This window comes from Pyxicephalus adspersus, chromosome 3 (assembly GCF_032062135.1).
Source record: "Pyxicephalus adspersus chromosome 3, UCB_Pads_2.0, whole genome shotgun sequence".
NCBI classification, from domain to species: domain Eukaryota; kingdom Metazoa; phylum Chordata; class Amphibia; order Anura; family Pyxicephalidae; genus Pyxicephalus; species Pyxicephalus adspersus.
This window is the reverse complement of record NC_092860.1, coordinates 157,392,453-157,407,546: the sequence shown is the minus strand read 5'-3', so window position 1 is coordinate 157,407,546 and position 15,094 is coordinate 157,392,453. Positions and strand designations below refer to the sequence as shown.

At 45.1% G+C, this 15,094-nt stretch overlaps 1 protein-coding gene across 1 annotated transcript in view; it reads left to right on the top strand.

Moving 5' to 3' along the window:
• The window catches only part of LOXL3 (lysyl oxidase like 3), a gene marked incomplete at its 3' end in the record, with an annotated part of 47,638 nt that extends 35,654 nt beyond the window's left edge, over window positions 1–11,984 (top strand). The window contains 6 exon segments of the mRNA XM_072406778.1: window positions 4,818–4,973; window positions 5,151–5,310; window positions 6,280–6,523; window positions 6,616–6,731; window positions 11,636–11,772; window positions 11,873–11,984. Of these exon segments, the coding sequence (XP_072262879.1) occupies window positions 4,818–4,973; window positions 5,151–5,310; window positions 6,280–6,523; window positions 6,616–6,731; window positions 11,636–11,772; window positions 11,873–11,984 (925 nt within the window).
• Window positions 11,985–15,094: the final 3,110 nt, after the last annotated feature.

The following is a 15,094-nucleotide window of genomic DNA, read 5'->3' as shown; positions in this document are numbered from 1 at the left end:
GGGGGGGTTAGATGATGAGATCACAGGGGGGGGTAGATATTCTGATGAGACCTCCACTGATAATTCCGCTTGATGGTGCTGAGCTTACTAACCTCACATTTGGCTTCATGTACATAAATCATCGTCCAATATTTCTCTATAATTATGTATTGATGTCTGATCCCCACTTCATTCTACAATGCCACCCCTATAATCTCTATCAGCTCAGAGTAATGGAGGGTGAATCTTCAGAGAGAGGCCCAACACTGACCACACACAGCACATGGAGGGTGAATCTTCAGAGAGGGGTCAGACACTGTCCACACACAGCTACAATGGAGGGTGAATCTTCTTCTGGTTTGTATTAGTGGAAGGAATGCCACTTTTCATCCAAGAGATCTCAGAATCCTCCTGTAAAGTATCTCACACGTTTTACTTCTTTGTATTGCATCTTCTGAGAAACATCTGATATACCCAGAACCATTGCAACGTGACCCACTAATGTCCATGGGGCAGCGCTGCGTCATATGTTGGTGCTATAAAAATCCTGTTTATGGGATGTTAAGGAAACGCCTTAACAATACTTCAGTACAGCACTGCGTCATATGTTGGTGCTATATAAATCCATCAGCAGGTACCACCCACTTGGTCTGTCTGGGGGGGGGTGAAGTGATTTCTATTCCCCCTGTTATAAGAACCACAAATGTGTGTGTAGTACACCCCCTCCATAGGCTTAATAACTATTCCCGTTGCCACACCAGGACCACCTTTGGTACCTCCATTCAGCCTTACAACATACCCATCCTCCGCAATAGTGGGACACGACTGGGCATGAAACAAGAAACTGAGCATACAAAGTGCAATGAGTCAGTTTGTGTTCCGTTTGTTCCTATGTGTTGTCTCGTGTGTTGGAAGAGTTGCTGCGTGTTTTCTGTCTCGTGTATTGGAAGGGTTGCTGCGTGTTTTCCGTCTGTGTTGTATTGGAAGGGTTTCTGCGTGTTTTCTGTCTCGTGTATTGGAAGGGTTGCTGCGTGTTTTCTATGTATTGGAAGGGTTGCTGCAGGTTTTCTGTCTCGTGTGTGGAAGGGTTGCTGCGTGTTCTCTGTCTTGTGTGTTTGAAGAGTTGCTGCATGTTTTTTGTCTTGTGTATTGGAAGGGTTGTAGTGTGTTTTCGGTTTCGTGTGTTTGAAGGGTTGTAGTGTGTTTTCGGTTTCGTGTGTTGGAAGGGTCACACTCGGAGAGACATGACCACTAGGGGGCCCTATGGCTTGCACGGAGGTGGTGTGAGCCCTGAGAGCTAGCAGATCACCGAGGGGCATCACAAGGTACTCGTAGCGGTCATCTCTGGTGGTAAATGCTCTTTTCCTTTCATCCCCTTCCTTGATACGAATTCAACTTTATGCACTTCGGAGGTCCAGTTTGGTGAGGATCTGTGCACCACGGAGATGGTCAAAGAGCTCAGGAATGAGTCGCAGAGAGTAGCGGTTCTTTAAGGTGACAGTGTTTAGACTGTGTTAGTCAATACATGGCCAGAGAGTCCCATCTTTTTTCAGGACAAAGAAAAACGCTGCGCCTGCAGGGGAAGAGGACTTTACTATAAACCCCCTCTGCAAATTCTTTTTTGATGTAATCAGTCAAAGCTATGGTTTCCGGGAGACTAAGGGGGTACACCCGACCTCTGGGAGGAGTGCAATTCGGAATGGGGTTGATTGCACAGTCGTAGGACCTGTGGAGAGGTAGCTGTTCAGCATAGCGCTTAGAGAACACATCCTGAAAATCCATATATTGAGTTGGAATGGATGGAGCAACTTCAGGAGAAAGCAAGAGGCCTGATAGGCGTGAGCTTGGCCAAGCATGAGGAGTGACACTGGGGACCCCAAGCCAATACCTCAGGAGTAGTCCAAGGAAGCACAGGAGAATGCTGTTGAAGCCATGGGAGTCCCAGGATGACTGTAGAACTGGCTCGAGGAAGAACAAGAAAATTTATGGTCTCGTAGTGAAGCACACCAACTGACATTTATATAGGTAAATACCATCTACTGCAGAGATTAGTAAAGGCTGAGATAATGGCTCTGTAGGCCAAACGCAATCCCTATCCAGGGTAGCTGAGATAAAATTTCTAGCAGCTCCAGAGTCTATGAAGGCCTTAAGGGCAAGTGTGGAGTTGTTTGTGGCGAAGCTGGATGGCTATGGAGGGACGCTTACTGGAGAGGAGAGAAGAGTGACCTAGCATGGCACCCCCAGAGCATGCTAGGCACTCAAGTTTCCCGGCCTCTGTGGACAAGACTTGATTACGGCCTAGCTGCATCTGTTCTTCAGAGACGGGGGAAACAGGGAAGGCTGGAGTTTGTAGAGGCTGCTGAAAGGATTGTGCGAATCGTGGGACAAAGACTTTGCATGGGCGAGATTTCTCCTGGAAACGCTCTTGGAAGCAGATGTCTATCTGGATTGCCACGGAGATCAAATCATCCAGAGACGAGGGAATTTCCTGACCAGCCAACTCATCCTTCATGTGGTCAGAAAGGCCTTGCCAGAAGGTAGCATGGAGCGCCTCATTGTTCCAAGCGAGTTCAGCATCCAACGTTCGAAACCGTACTGCAGACTAACCAACAGTAAGCGACCCTTGGCGGAGATGCAGGAGCGCGCTGGCAGCAGAGGAGGCGCGTGCGGGTTCATCAAACACCTTTTTGAAGAGCCACAGGCAGATAACAGAATCCTTCCTCTCCCAGAATGGGGATGCCCATGCCAGAGTTTCTCCAGACGGCAAGGAGATGAAATATGCCACTTTGGCCCAATCAGTGAGGAAGTTATGTGGCTGGAGCTCAAAATGGATGCCATACTGATTGATGAAGCCATGGCAGGTCTGGGGTCCCTAGAGAATCGTTGTAGAGGTGGCAAGTTCAATGCAGAAGCCACTGTGAGGGCAGGAGGTTGGGCCTGGGCTGGTGGTGCAGCCGCTGCACTTGGAGAAACAAGCAGTTGATTCAGGTGATCAGAAAGTGCATGAAGCTGGTGAAGCACCTGGATTTGGGTAGCTTCCTGGGCATCAAGCCTCTGGGAGAGTAACTGGTTGGGGCCTACTGACGTCTGGGAGGCTGTAGTCATGGTTCGTGCAAACTGTCATGCCCAGGGAGACAGTACCACTAGGGGGGGCGCTATGGCTTGCACAGAGATGGTTGGAGCCAGGTTTTCTCCAGAGCCTATGATGGTGAGGATGTTTCGCTGCTGGTTACTGTCAGGTTGCGGTCAGGTTGCGGCACATCAAGGTGGGCAAAGCAAGGTACCAAATCACTAAGCAGAAGGATAGTCAAGGGAAGCCGGGGTCGAGACAGGCAGCAAGCAAGAGAGGTCAGGTCACATGTGAGGGGTCAAAATCCAGTGATTCAGGAGACAGACAGCAATGACACAGAGGCCACTGCGGGCACAGGGAACAAAGGAAACACTGGAAAGAGGCTATTTTCTGATTGGCCAGCGACATGGACAGAGTTGATAAACTTGGAAACAGAGGCACGCCCAGCATCAGAACTACCCCCATGCACAGGGGGGAGATGCCTGTGCTTTAGTACGAAACAGGTAAGTCTGACAGGAAAGGTTGCTGCGTGTTCTCTGTCTGTGTATTGGAAGGGTTGTTGCGTGTTTTCTATTTCGTCTGTTACAAAGTTACATAGTAGGTTAGGTTGAAAAAAGACATAAGTCCATCAAGTTCATGGACTATAAGACATAGTTGGTCCAGAGGAAGGCAAAAAAAAATCTGCAAACACAGAAATCCCAAACTCTATATCATTTATAAAGATGTTACACAGTAAAGGTCCCAACACTGAACCCTGGGGTACACCACTAATACCTTTAATAATAATAATAATAATAATAATACCCTTACACCATTCAGAGTATGAATCATTAATTACAACTCTCTGTATGCGATCTTTAAGCCAGTTCTCTATCCATTTACAAATTGACTTTTCTAAACCTATTGACCCTAACTTGCGTATTACCCGTCTGTGGGGTACAGTGTCAAATGCTTTAGCAAAGCCCAAGTACACTATATCAACTGCCACTCCACTATCTACCTGTTTACTTACTTCCTCATAAAAAGAGACTAAATTTGACGACTTCTGTCTTTCCTGAAGTAATGCTGACTATCACTTATAATATTTTCTAGCAGAAACTCCTCTATGTGGATCTTTATCAAACTCTCTAAGACCTTTCCCACTATGGACGTTAAACTAACAGGTCTTTTTTGAAGATAAGAACCACATTGGCCTTACGCCAATCCATCGGTACTTTGCTAGAGACTAAAGAGTCTCTATAAATTAGAAACAATGGCTTTGAAATAACCGAGCTCAGCTCTTTGAGGACACGTGGATGTAATCCATCAGGTCCTGGTGATTTGTGAACCTTAATTTTTCCCAGCTGTTTCTCAATCATATCAATTCTGCGTGTTTTCTGTCTCGTGTGTTGGAAGGGTTGCTGTGTGTTTTCTGTCTCGTGTGTTGGAAGGGTTGCTGCGTGTTTTCTGTCTGTGTATTGGAAGGGTTGCTGCGTGTTTTCTGTCTCGTGTATTGGAAGGGTTGTTGCATGTTTTCTGTCTTGTGTACACGTCATGAATGGCTTTCCATTTGGGGCTCAGTATGTTTGCTGCATGCTTTGTTGTGCTCTGCAGTCATTTCTAGTGTATATGTGTCTCCATAAAGATCTCTGCTTGTTATAAATATGAGCTCTAACTGCCATTTCCTATTTCTGATGTCCACACACTGTCTGTCTACATTGTGTTGCCATATAATTGTCTGGTGCTTTGTCTCTTTGTCACTGCTTGCTTCACCCTGGCTGCCTCACAGATTCGTATTGTTGGGGGGCGCACGCGGTTTGAAGGGCGCGTGGAACTGAAACGTGGAACATCTTGGGGCTACTTGTGCAGTGATGGCTGGACCACTAAAGAAGCAATGGTGGCTTGTCGGCAGCTCGGCATGGGCTACTCACTGCATGCTGTGACGGTATGTAGAGTGGAAGGTCTGACTTGTTCACATAGAGCTCAGGAAAGGACAAAGAGTGACAGTAACATACAGAAAATGAATGATTTGCAGGAAAGATACACACAGAGCAGATTCTCTGGATGGTTGCTGTAATATTTGCTGCTGCTTTTGCTGTTATGTGTCATTGTCTTTACCCAGGAAACCTGGTACTGGGACTCAAGCAATATGACGGATATGATTATGAGTGGGGTGCGCTGCTCTGGGAATGAGATGTCTCTTCAGCAATGTTCTCATCACCGCACTGTTAGCTGTAAGAACACCGGATCCCGACATGCAGCAGGAGTGATCTGTTCAGAGAGTGAGTAGGAAATCCCAAATATTCAATCATAAAGAACTGAGAATGGGAAAAGTCCTGGCTTTGTAGTCTTTAGATTACCACAATCTACATGAAGCCTGGTTCAAATATAAAAGGAGGGTAAGTGATGGGGTGCAGGGAGCACTGAATAAATACAATGAAGATGGGAGCATAGATCTGGGCTAAAGAAGGGGAGATGGGTGCAAATAAATGAAATACAGCCAATAGAAAAGCTTGGATGTACACAATGGTCAGTACACAGGGATTCATGGTGGGTGTAGGTGGAGGAGAGACGGGGTGCAGTCAGGACTGATCCGAGGTGTCGGGGATAGGCTATGGTGGGTACACCAGAATTCATGGTGGGTGTAAGTGGAGGAGAGGCAGGGTACAGTCAGGACTGGCCAGAGGTGTCGGGGATAGGCTATGGTAGGTAAACAGGGATTCATGGGTCTGGTGGGTGTAGGTGGAGGAAAGGCATGGTACAGTCAGGACTGATCAGAGGTGTCGGGGATAGGCTATGGTAGGTAAACAGGGATTCATGGGTCTGGTGGGTGTAGGTGGAGGAGAGGCAGGGTACAGTCAGGACTGATCAGAGGTGTGGGGGGAATAGACTATAAAAGGTACACAGGGATTCAAGGGTCTGGTGAGTGTAGGTGGAAAAGAGGCAGGGTAAAGTTAGGACTGATCAGAGGTGTCTAGGGGATAGAATATGGTGGGTACACAGGGATTCATGGTGGGTGGAGGTGGAGGAAAGGCAGGGTACAGTAAGGGGGATAGACTATGGTGGGTACACAGGGATTCATGGTGGGTGTATGTGAAGGAGAGGCAGGGTACACTCAGGACAATGTTTATTGGTTGCAGTTAATATATATTAGAAGATGGTTGGGGGTATCATGGCAGAGCAGTACAGTGACCACTGACAATGAATTATTTATATTCCGCTCTTTGCTGTCACATTTTACTTATCCCCAGCTGCCTCTGATCTGGTCCTACATGCTGCCCTGGTGCAGGAGACAGCGTATATCGAGGACCGACCATTACACATGCTGTACTGTGCTGCTGAAGAGAATTGTCTGTCCAGCTCAGCTCGAAATGCCAACTGGCCATACGGCCACCGACGGCTTCTGCGCTTCTCCTCCCAAATCCACAACAATGGACGGGCTGATTTCAGGCCAAAGGCAGGAAGACACTCCTGGGTGTGGCATGAATGTCATGGGTAAGGGTGCATGATGCAGGCAGGATACATATCCATTCTTCATATGCCATTCATATAATAAAGTCATTTTCTCATAAATTTTGTGTTTTCAGGCATTACCACAGTATGGATATTTTCACACATTACGATCTGCTCACTTCAAATGGAACTAAAGTGGCAGAAGGACACAAAGCCAGCTTCTGCCTGGAGGATTCAGAGTGCCAGGAATGTAAGTAGTTTCATGTTGGGAGTAGATATAACATCTCAGGTATTAGTATGGTCTGATTAGTCACATGACTAAGGACTTTGTACAGTGTTATGTAATATGTTGGCGCTATATAAATACTGTATTACCAGCCTTGCCAGTATCAGTGAAATATAAAATTCCCAGTGCACACTGCAGCCGATTCCTGCACTTCTCTCCATTATTCATCATCAGCGCTGCGTAATATTTTAGCGCTATATAAATCCAGTTTAATAACACTGCACAACAACGATTTTGCTACTGGCAAGAACACATGTGATTTACATATCAAGTGTGCTGATTCCAAATCTGAACTCAGAATTTGCCTATCATGTACAGAATTTAAGGTATAAGCGTGCTATAGCTGTTTAAATGGTCGGTAATTGGGTAATGTATTTTTACATGGGAACATTATAACATTTGCAGCTACCACTATGCCTGCTGCCACCTCACCTGAATTACGCCCCCTGGTGGCATGCATGTTCCAGCAGCGGCTGTCGGAGCAAGTCAGTGAGCTGACGTCAGAAATATATATATAATGTATATAAGGCGAGATGGACCAAGGGCTTGTCTCTTGTGCAAAACCATCTTATTGGATGGTACAGCTAGGCCATAGTAAGTCTGCTTTGAGCTAAAGATGAGTAGGCGCAGCTGTGTTAAAAAAACTGACATTTTGTGCTACATTTGTCGCAAATATACCCCCTGTGATCAATGCAAGAACCTAACCAAGAGGGTGAGATTTGCTTACAAGTATTACTTTGGATGTGAAATTGGAGATCAGGATAAAAGCTGGGCACCTCTTACCTGCTGTCAGGTGTGTTACTTTGGCCTAACACAATGGCTGAATGGGAAAAGGAATAAAATGCCTTTCGCTGTGCCTAGGATTTGATGTCAGCCATTAGACCGTCACTAGAACAGCTACTTCTGTATGAGTAAGATTGCCGGGTTTTTGAAGAAGACTAAGTCAGAAATCGTCTATCCTGATTGTGAATCTGCTCTGAAGCCAGGGCCACATGATGCAGAGAATCCAGGGCCACATGATGCAGAGAATCCAGGGCCACATGATGCAGAGAATCCAGGGCCACATGATGCAGAGAATCCAGGGCCACACGATGCAGAGAATCCAGGGCCACATGATGCAGAGAATCCAGGGCCACATGATGCAGAGAATCCAGGGCCAGTCCCTGCTACATCTGTTATCACTGACAGTGACATGTCGGCTGGGGAACAGGAGGGTGATGTCCATGTTAATGAATGTTATGAACCCCAATTTGAAGAGGGTGAGCCACATTTTATAAGCCAATAATATTTACATGATTTAGTAAGCAACCTGTCGTTGTCAAAAGAGAAGTCTGAGCTGCTACAAAAAGGAACGACAACTTCACACTTTCGTGAACGTCACACAAAGTTCGCAGGTTATTACAAGCTGGAAAACGACATTTGCTTCTGTACCGACGTGAGTGGTCTGATGATGGAGTTGGGTTGCGAATACATAGCAGAGCAATGGAGATTGTTCATAGACTCAAGCAAAGCAAGTCTGAAAGCTGTATTGCTCCATAAAGGTAACGAAGAACCTTCTGTTCCTCTAGTTCATGCCAAGGGAATGAAGGAGACATACAAATCCATGGAGGTCATTTTGAAATCGATAAATTATTCAGAACACAAGTGGAACGTTTGTGGTGACCAGAAGGTGGTGGCACTCCTTCTTGGCCTGCAATTGGGATATACAAAATATTTGTGCTTTCTGTGCCTGTGGACCAGTTGTGATGACAGCAACCATTACAAAGTGAAAGAATGGCCACCCAGACCTGAACACACTGCTGGCCAGTACAACATGAAGCATAAATCACTCATTGATCCAAAGAAAGTTTCAGTTGGGTTTTCAGTGTCTGAAGGACAAGTTGGAAAAGTTATAACGGATGCTAAACTGAAAGCAGACATTTTTGTTGGTCCCCAAACTCCACAATTTGATGCGTGATGCCACATTTAGAGACAAACTCAACCCACTTGCTGCTTGGGATTCATTTGCGCTAGTTGCACAAAACTTTGTGGGCAAACAGCAAGCTGAAAACCATGCGGAACATATGAACAACATGCTAATGCCATACCATCAACCTGGCAGTCAAATGTCACTTGAAATTAATTTCTTACATTCCCATCTGGACTTCTTCCCGCAAAACTTGGGTGATGTGAGTGATGAACAAGAGGACATTTCTGTTATGGAAACAAGATATCAAGGCCGGTGCAACCCCAACATGATGGGCAACTACTGCTGGTTCTGCAACGGGAGACAGCGGAGAGCCACAAACGCAAAAGCAAATGCCTTCACTTCACTTCCTTAACACTTCTGAAGTGTACATGTGTGTTGGACAAGGACTCAAGTGAATTATGTGTATTTTGTATAAGTTGTTGCAACATAAAACTCTGTTTTTGTAATGTCATGGAACTATGAGCCAAAAGATAGTTATGTATAGAGATTACATAGTAACTCCGGAACGAGAGAATGTAGCTAATCCCGTCTATACGCGTAATCAACTAAAAAATCCTGACGTCCCAGGCAGAATCTGACTTCAGATTTGGATTCAGTGCACTTGATTTAGTATAGGACACATGGATTAGATCAAGTAGCAGAGAATATTTATTTTTTTGTGATGCAGGGATAATCGTACAATTAGGGATGCAGGGAGTTTCCTCAGTCTCTGGGTTGTGAGCAGTCTGGAATCTTCCCAGGACAAGAAGCCAAATCACTGGGAACATTGTCAGCCAATCCCATCATAAAACAAAATAGTGCAGTCTTCTCCTCAGATGAACCCTATACGACCACAATGATCAGACAGAAATCTGTGTTCTGCAATGTCACAAGCAGTGTAAGGCTTAATGTGATGAGTCCTGTCAGCTGCATATTTCACATTCTCTTTATCCAAAGATTTTCCTTCAGGTATACAAATTGCTTCCACAGCTGCTGCTTCTTCACATTAAGAATATTGGGGTATCAAGGTGATTGTTAGGCTGTGAGATACAAATATCCAGAGCCTGAGGGGTTCCCTCCACCTATGCTGATTGCAGAACCTGAGGGCCCCTAACAAACATCCTACACAAAGCCATAGCAGTCCATCCATTAATTAATCACCATCGCCATCACCCAGTGAGACTACCCAGAACCTTTTGTGGCAGACCTGTACCAGACAATACCAAATCACTACAATCAGCATGTGGCCAGCAAAAGTGCAGAGATTCTCAAAAAATGCACAAAGAGTGTCTGGAGATGGAAAGAAAGATAACCGGGAAACATCTGAGGAGTTCATAGTCCCTGAGGACAGCCAATGAACTTAAACATACAAAAAAGTGACCCAAAAATCCCAATAAATACACGGGAAGGGTTTAGGAGACAAAAAGAGTATTAGAGATTCTGACACCAATGACCATTCACAACCATGGAACCCCGGGGTTCCTCCAGAGATTACTAGAGGTGACATTTATCCCACTGGTCAGCAATGTAAGAGGAAATTTTCCCACTGACCGCTATGTTAATGTTCTGTGATCTGTGGATATAGTAATTATAGCCGGGGCTATATTATTATATATATTAGATCAAAGGTCCCCCGTGTTAGAAAGGTCAAGAAAGTCTTATCTACAGGAAGTTATATAGAACACCAAATATGGCTGCAGGTGACAATATTCCAATTCAACTGCCAAACATCCCCCAATGGTGAGAAGATCTGGAGGACACAGCAATAGCCGCTGTATCATATAATGGCTCCCGGATAGGAGAGGATCACCCCGGATAAATTGAGTGCTAGATCTACTTCCCAACCAATGCCACAAAGCTGGAGCCCCCCATTATATGGAGTTAAACGTTTCAGTGTGCCACACCTCATATTTCAAACACCACTCAGCAGATTTAACCTCAGAGGAATCTGTATGCTGGACATGATGGTGCAGTAATGAGAGCACCGCCAACTAAAGAATATGTAAAATATATTGTTATACAGTATTTAATCGGGGGAAATTTATACAGATCCATTTCACAATCTTACCATCACTTTCCTGGAATGATTATTGTTCCAGAAGTCTAAATATGACTGTGCAGCTCCATACACAATGGTCATAGAACCAGTGCACGCAGCAATCAGCACATCCTCTCTGCAAAACAATGCTACGAGCATAGAGCACTGTAAAGGAGGGCAAGAAGCTAGGAGAAGTAATAAAGGAATTTCATAAAATAATCAGCCACAAATTATACAAAGGCTGAGTACAAATAGATAAAAAAAATCACTGGTAGTACAGACAAAGCACCCCAAACTGACCATTAGGAGCAAAAAAACGATAAACCCCTAAAGGATGATTGTGAGCACTAACACCAAAACCTCTCCCACTGATAACTGGGAGCACCAAAACACCCTGCACTGATCTCTAGGAAAATCTAGATAGATCTCTGTAGAATATATCCTTACTTACAAGCAGTACCTGGTACATCATACATCAGGCGTGGTCTAAACTCCTCTCTAAGCCAGGAGACATTTGTCTTTAGTTATAAGCAGTACCCGTCAGCATCATACATCAGACATGGGACATGGCCTTGGCTCTTCTCCATGGCATGGCTTTCATCGGTGTACATGTCTTTAGTTATACGCAATGCCTGTCGGCATCATACATCAGACATGGTCTTGGCTCTTCTCTGCGCCCATTTTAGTCTTTAGTTCTCACTTGGGGTCTGAAACTTGTGATCTGTGTTATCACTATTCTATGCTCCTGTTTGACAGCTTCCATAATAAATGGTATGGGGGGGGGGAATCACTGCCATGAACAATTACCACAGATTATTTCCGGGTGTCTGGTATTATTTTATGTTGATGTTTTTCAATAAATGTGTCTCCTTCTCTTGGCAGCGGTCGGTAAGAGGTATGAGTGTGCCAACTTTGGTGAGCAAGGAATCACAGTGGGATGCTGGGACTTGTATCGACATGACATTGACTGTCAGTGGATTGATATAACTGACGTCAAACCTGGAAATTACATTCTTCAGGTAAGTACTTCCTGCCCACTGGTAGCTGCAGCTCTTCCTCTTCTGACCTGTCACATCTTTTCTTATATTCAGGGTTTCTCACTTTTTGTCTTACTTCCAGGTTGTCATTAACCCAAATTTTGAAGTGGCAGAGAGCGACTTCACCAATAATGCAATGAAATGTAACTGCAAATACGACGGTCATCGAATCTGGATACATAACTGCCACATTGGTAAGTACTCCGATATATACTATGAAGATATTCCACACTATGGGTCACCACAGACCAGGGAAAATGAATATAGAACAGCAAATGTCCACAGTCAGAGCCCAAAAAACTCAATCCATTCTGTCATCCCCAATGATTATGAACTAACCCAGCACCATACGAGAGGGTTCTGAGAAGTTCCTGGCTTTCCCCATAAAGAAGAGCGCTAGAGTTTTGAAATAACACATTTATTCAACATATTCCCCCCTGAGACTGATGCACTTGGTACAGCTTAGTTGCAGCTTTTCTAGACAGTTCATATAACAGTGCTTTGGTTGGTCCGCAAACCAACTCTCAGCAGCATCTTTCACGTCAGAAATGTCCTCAAATCATTGCCCCTTCAGGTGTTTCTTCAAATTCGGGAACAGAATCAAATTCGGGAAACAGAAACAGGATCCCTTTGGTCAACTTTCCAACGAGTTTCATCTTAATTGCCTCCTTCAGCTGGTCCAGGAGGTTAGCATAATACTGTCCAGAAATACTAGAGCCCTGAGGTAGGTAGTCCACCAACAGAATTCCGTCTTTGTCCCAGAAAATGGACACCATGACTTTTTTGGGAGATTTCTTGGTTCAGAACTTCTTCAGCCACAGGGAACCCCTGTGGCCCGATTCCTTTGACTGTTCCTTGGTTTAAGGATCATAGATGTGGAGCCAGATTTCATCCTCAGTCAATGGGCCAAAACGGCTTTGGATGCTTCAACCTGTTCCTTCTTCTGATCACTGTTCAAACATTTCGGCACCCACTTCGCTGAAAGCTTGCTCATGTCTAGGATAGTGGTGATAACAAACCCAACAAGATCCCATGAGATGTCAAGTATCTGGGCGATCTTTGCTGCGGGTATTCAGCGGCCCTCAATAATCAGTTCATGGACATCGCAGGTTGCCGGGTCAGTTGAGGTGTGGGGGGCGCGCACTCCGGGGCTTATCTACAATGGTGAAATGCCCGGTCTTGAAACGAGATATCCGGGTTGTGACAGTGCTGTTGGAAGGACACTTCTCCCCCAGTGTTTGTGACATCTCAGTGTGAATGTCCTTTGCTGACTTTCCCTGGAGAAACAAAAACTTCATGACGGCCCCTAACTCCAACGACGAGAAACTTGTTTGTGCCTCTGCTATCAGAGCTTCTCACTAAAAGAAAAAACAGAATCGCAAAGACCTGATATTTGCACAGTTACATACTAACATGTTAGGCTGTCATATGCCCCCACACTCATTTTTCTATTTCATCAGGAAGGGGGCAAAGCCAGGAACTTCTCAGCACCCCCTAGTAGGATTTGTTTTAGGTTCTGCCGATACCCCTCTCGCCTTATCATAACCCCTCACTGGATGTTTACAGAAACCAACATTGTAGTGGGGTGGTATAAATAGAACATGGAAGTATAAATCATGGCAAAGTAGAAGGTGTAGAATAGTCAGCCATTGTAAGAAAGAAAAGAATGTAAAGTATGGTAATCCATTGTAGATGGGAGGTACAGTTAGGTCCATAAATATTTGGACAGAGACAACTTTTTCCTAATTTTGGTCCATTACCACAAAGAATTTTAAATGAAACAACTCAGATGCAGTTGAACTGCAGACTTTCAGCTTCAATTCAGTGGGTTGTACAAAAAGATTCCATAAAATGTGAGGAACTAAATCCTTTATTACACAATCACTTCATTTCAGGGGTAATAAGTAATTGGACAATTGACTCAAAGGTTATTTCATGGGATGGTGTGGGCAATTCCTTCGTTATGTCATTATCAATTAGCAGATAAAAGGCCTGGATCGTTGTACTGAGGCGGTATAGGGTGGTTGTCTATCGTTGTACTGAGGCAGTATAGGGTGGTTGTCTGTTGTTGTACAGAGGCGGTATAGGGTGGTTGTCTGTTGTTGTACTGAGGTGGTATAGGGTGGTTGTCTATCGTTGTACTGAGGCGGTATAGGGTGGTTGTCTGTCATTGTGATGAGGTGGTATAGGGTGGTTGTTCGTTGTACTGAGGTGGTATAGGGTGGTTGTCTGTTGTTGTACAGAGGCGGTATAGGGTGGTTGTCTGTCGTTGTACTGAGGTGGTATAGGGTGGTTGTCTATCGTTGTACTGAGGTGGTATAGGGTGGTTGTCTGTCGTTGTAATGAGGTGGGATTGGAGTGGTTGTTCGTTGTACAGGGGCAGTATAGGGTGGTTGTTCATTGTATTGAGGCGGTATAGCGTGGATGTCTGTTGTTGTACAGAGGCGGTATAGGGTGGTTGTCTGTCGTTGTACAGAGGCGGCATAGGGTGGTTGTCTGTCGTTGTACAGGGGTGGTATAGGGTTGTTGTTCGTTGTACAGAGGCGGTATAGGGTGGTTGTTCGTTATAATGAGGTTGTATAGGGTGGTTGTCTATCGTTGTACTGAGGTGGTATAGGGTGGTTGTCTGTCGTTGTACAGAGGTGGTATAGGGTGGTTGTTCGTTATAATGAGGCGGTATAGGGTGGTTGTCTGTCGTTGTACTGAGGTAGTATAGGGTGGTTGTCTGTCATTGTAATGAGGTGGGATTGGAGTGGTTGTTCGTTGTACAGGGGCAGTATAGGGTGGTTGTTCATTGTATTGAGGCGGTATAGGGTGGTTGTCTGTCGTTGTACAGAGGCGGTATAGGGTGGTTGTCTGTCGTTGTACAGGGGCGGTATAGGGTTGTTGTTCGTTGTACAGAGGCAGTATAGGGTGGTTGTCTGTCGTTGTAATGAGGTGGGATTGGAGTGGTTGTTCGTTGTACATGGGCGGTATAGGGTGGTTGTTCATTGTAATGAGGCGGTATAGGGTGGTTGTCTATCGTTGTAATGAGGCGGTATAGGGTGGTTGTTCGTTGTACTGAGGCGGTATGGGATGGTTGTCTAGTAGCGGAGTTGCATGTAAAATTATTGTACTGGGGCAGTATATGATCCATTTATAGCATTTGGCCACTACATTCAGTGCAAATCTTGCAGAGCCGAAGAAATTAACAGGCCAGCAGCTTCTCCCATGAAATCTTCCTTCAGAATATCAGTGTGGTCCCGAAGCCCTACAAACACATCACATGTGAACAGCAAGACGGATCCTCCTCTCAGTGATATTA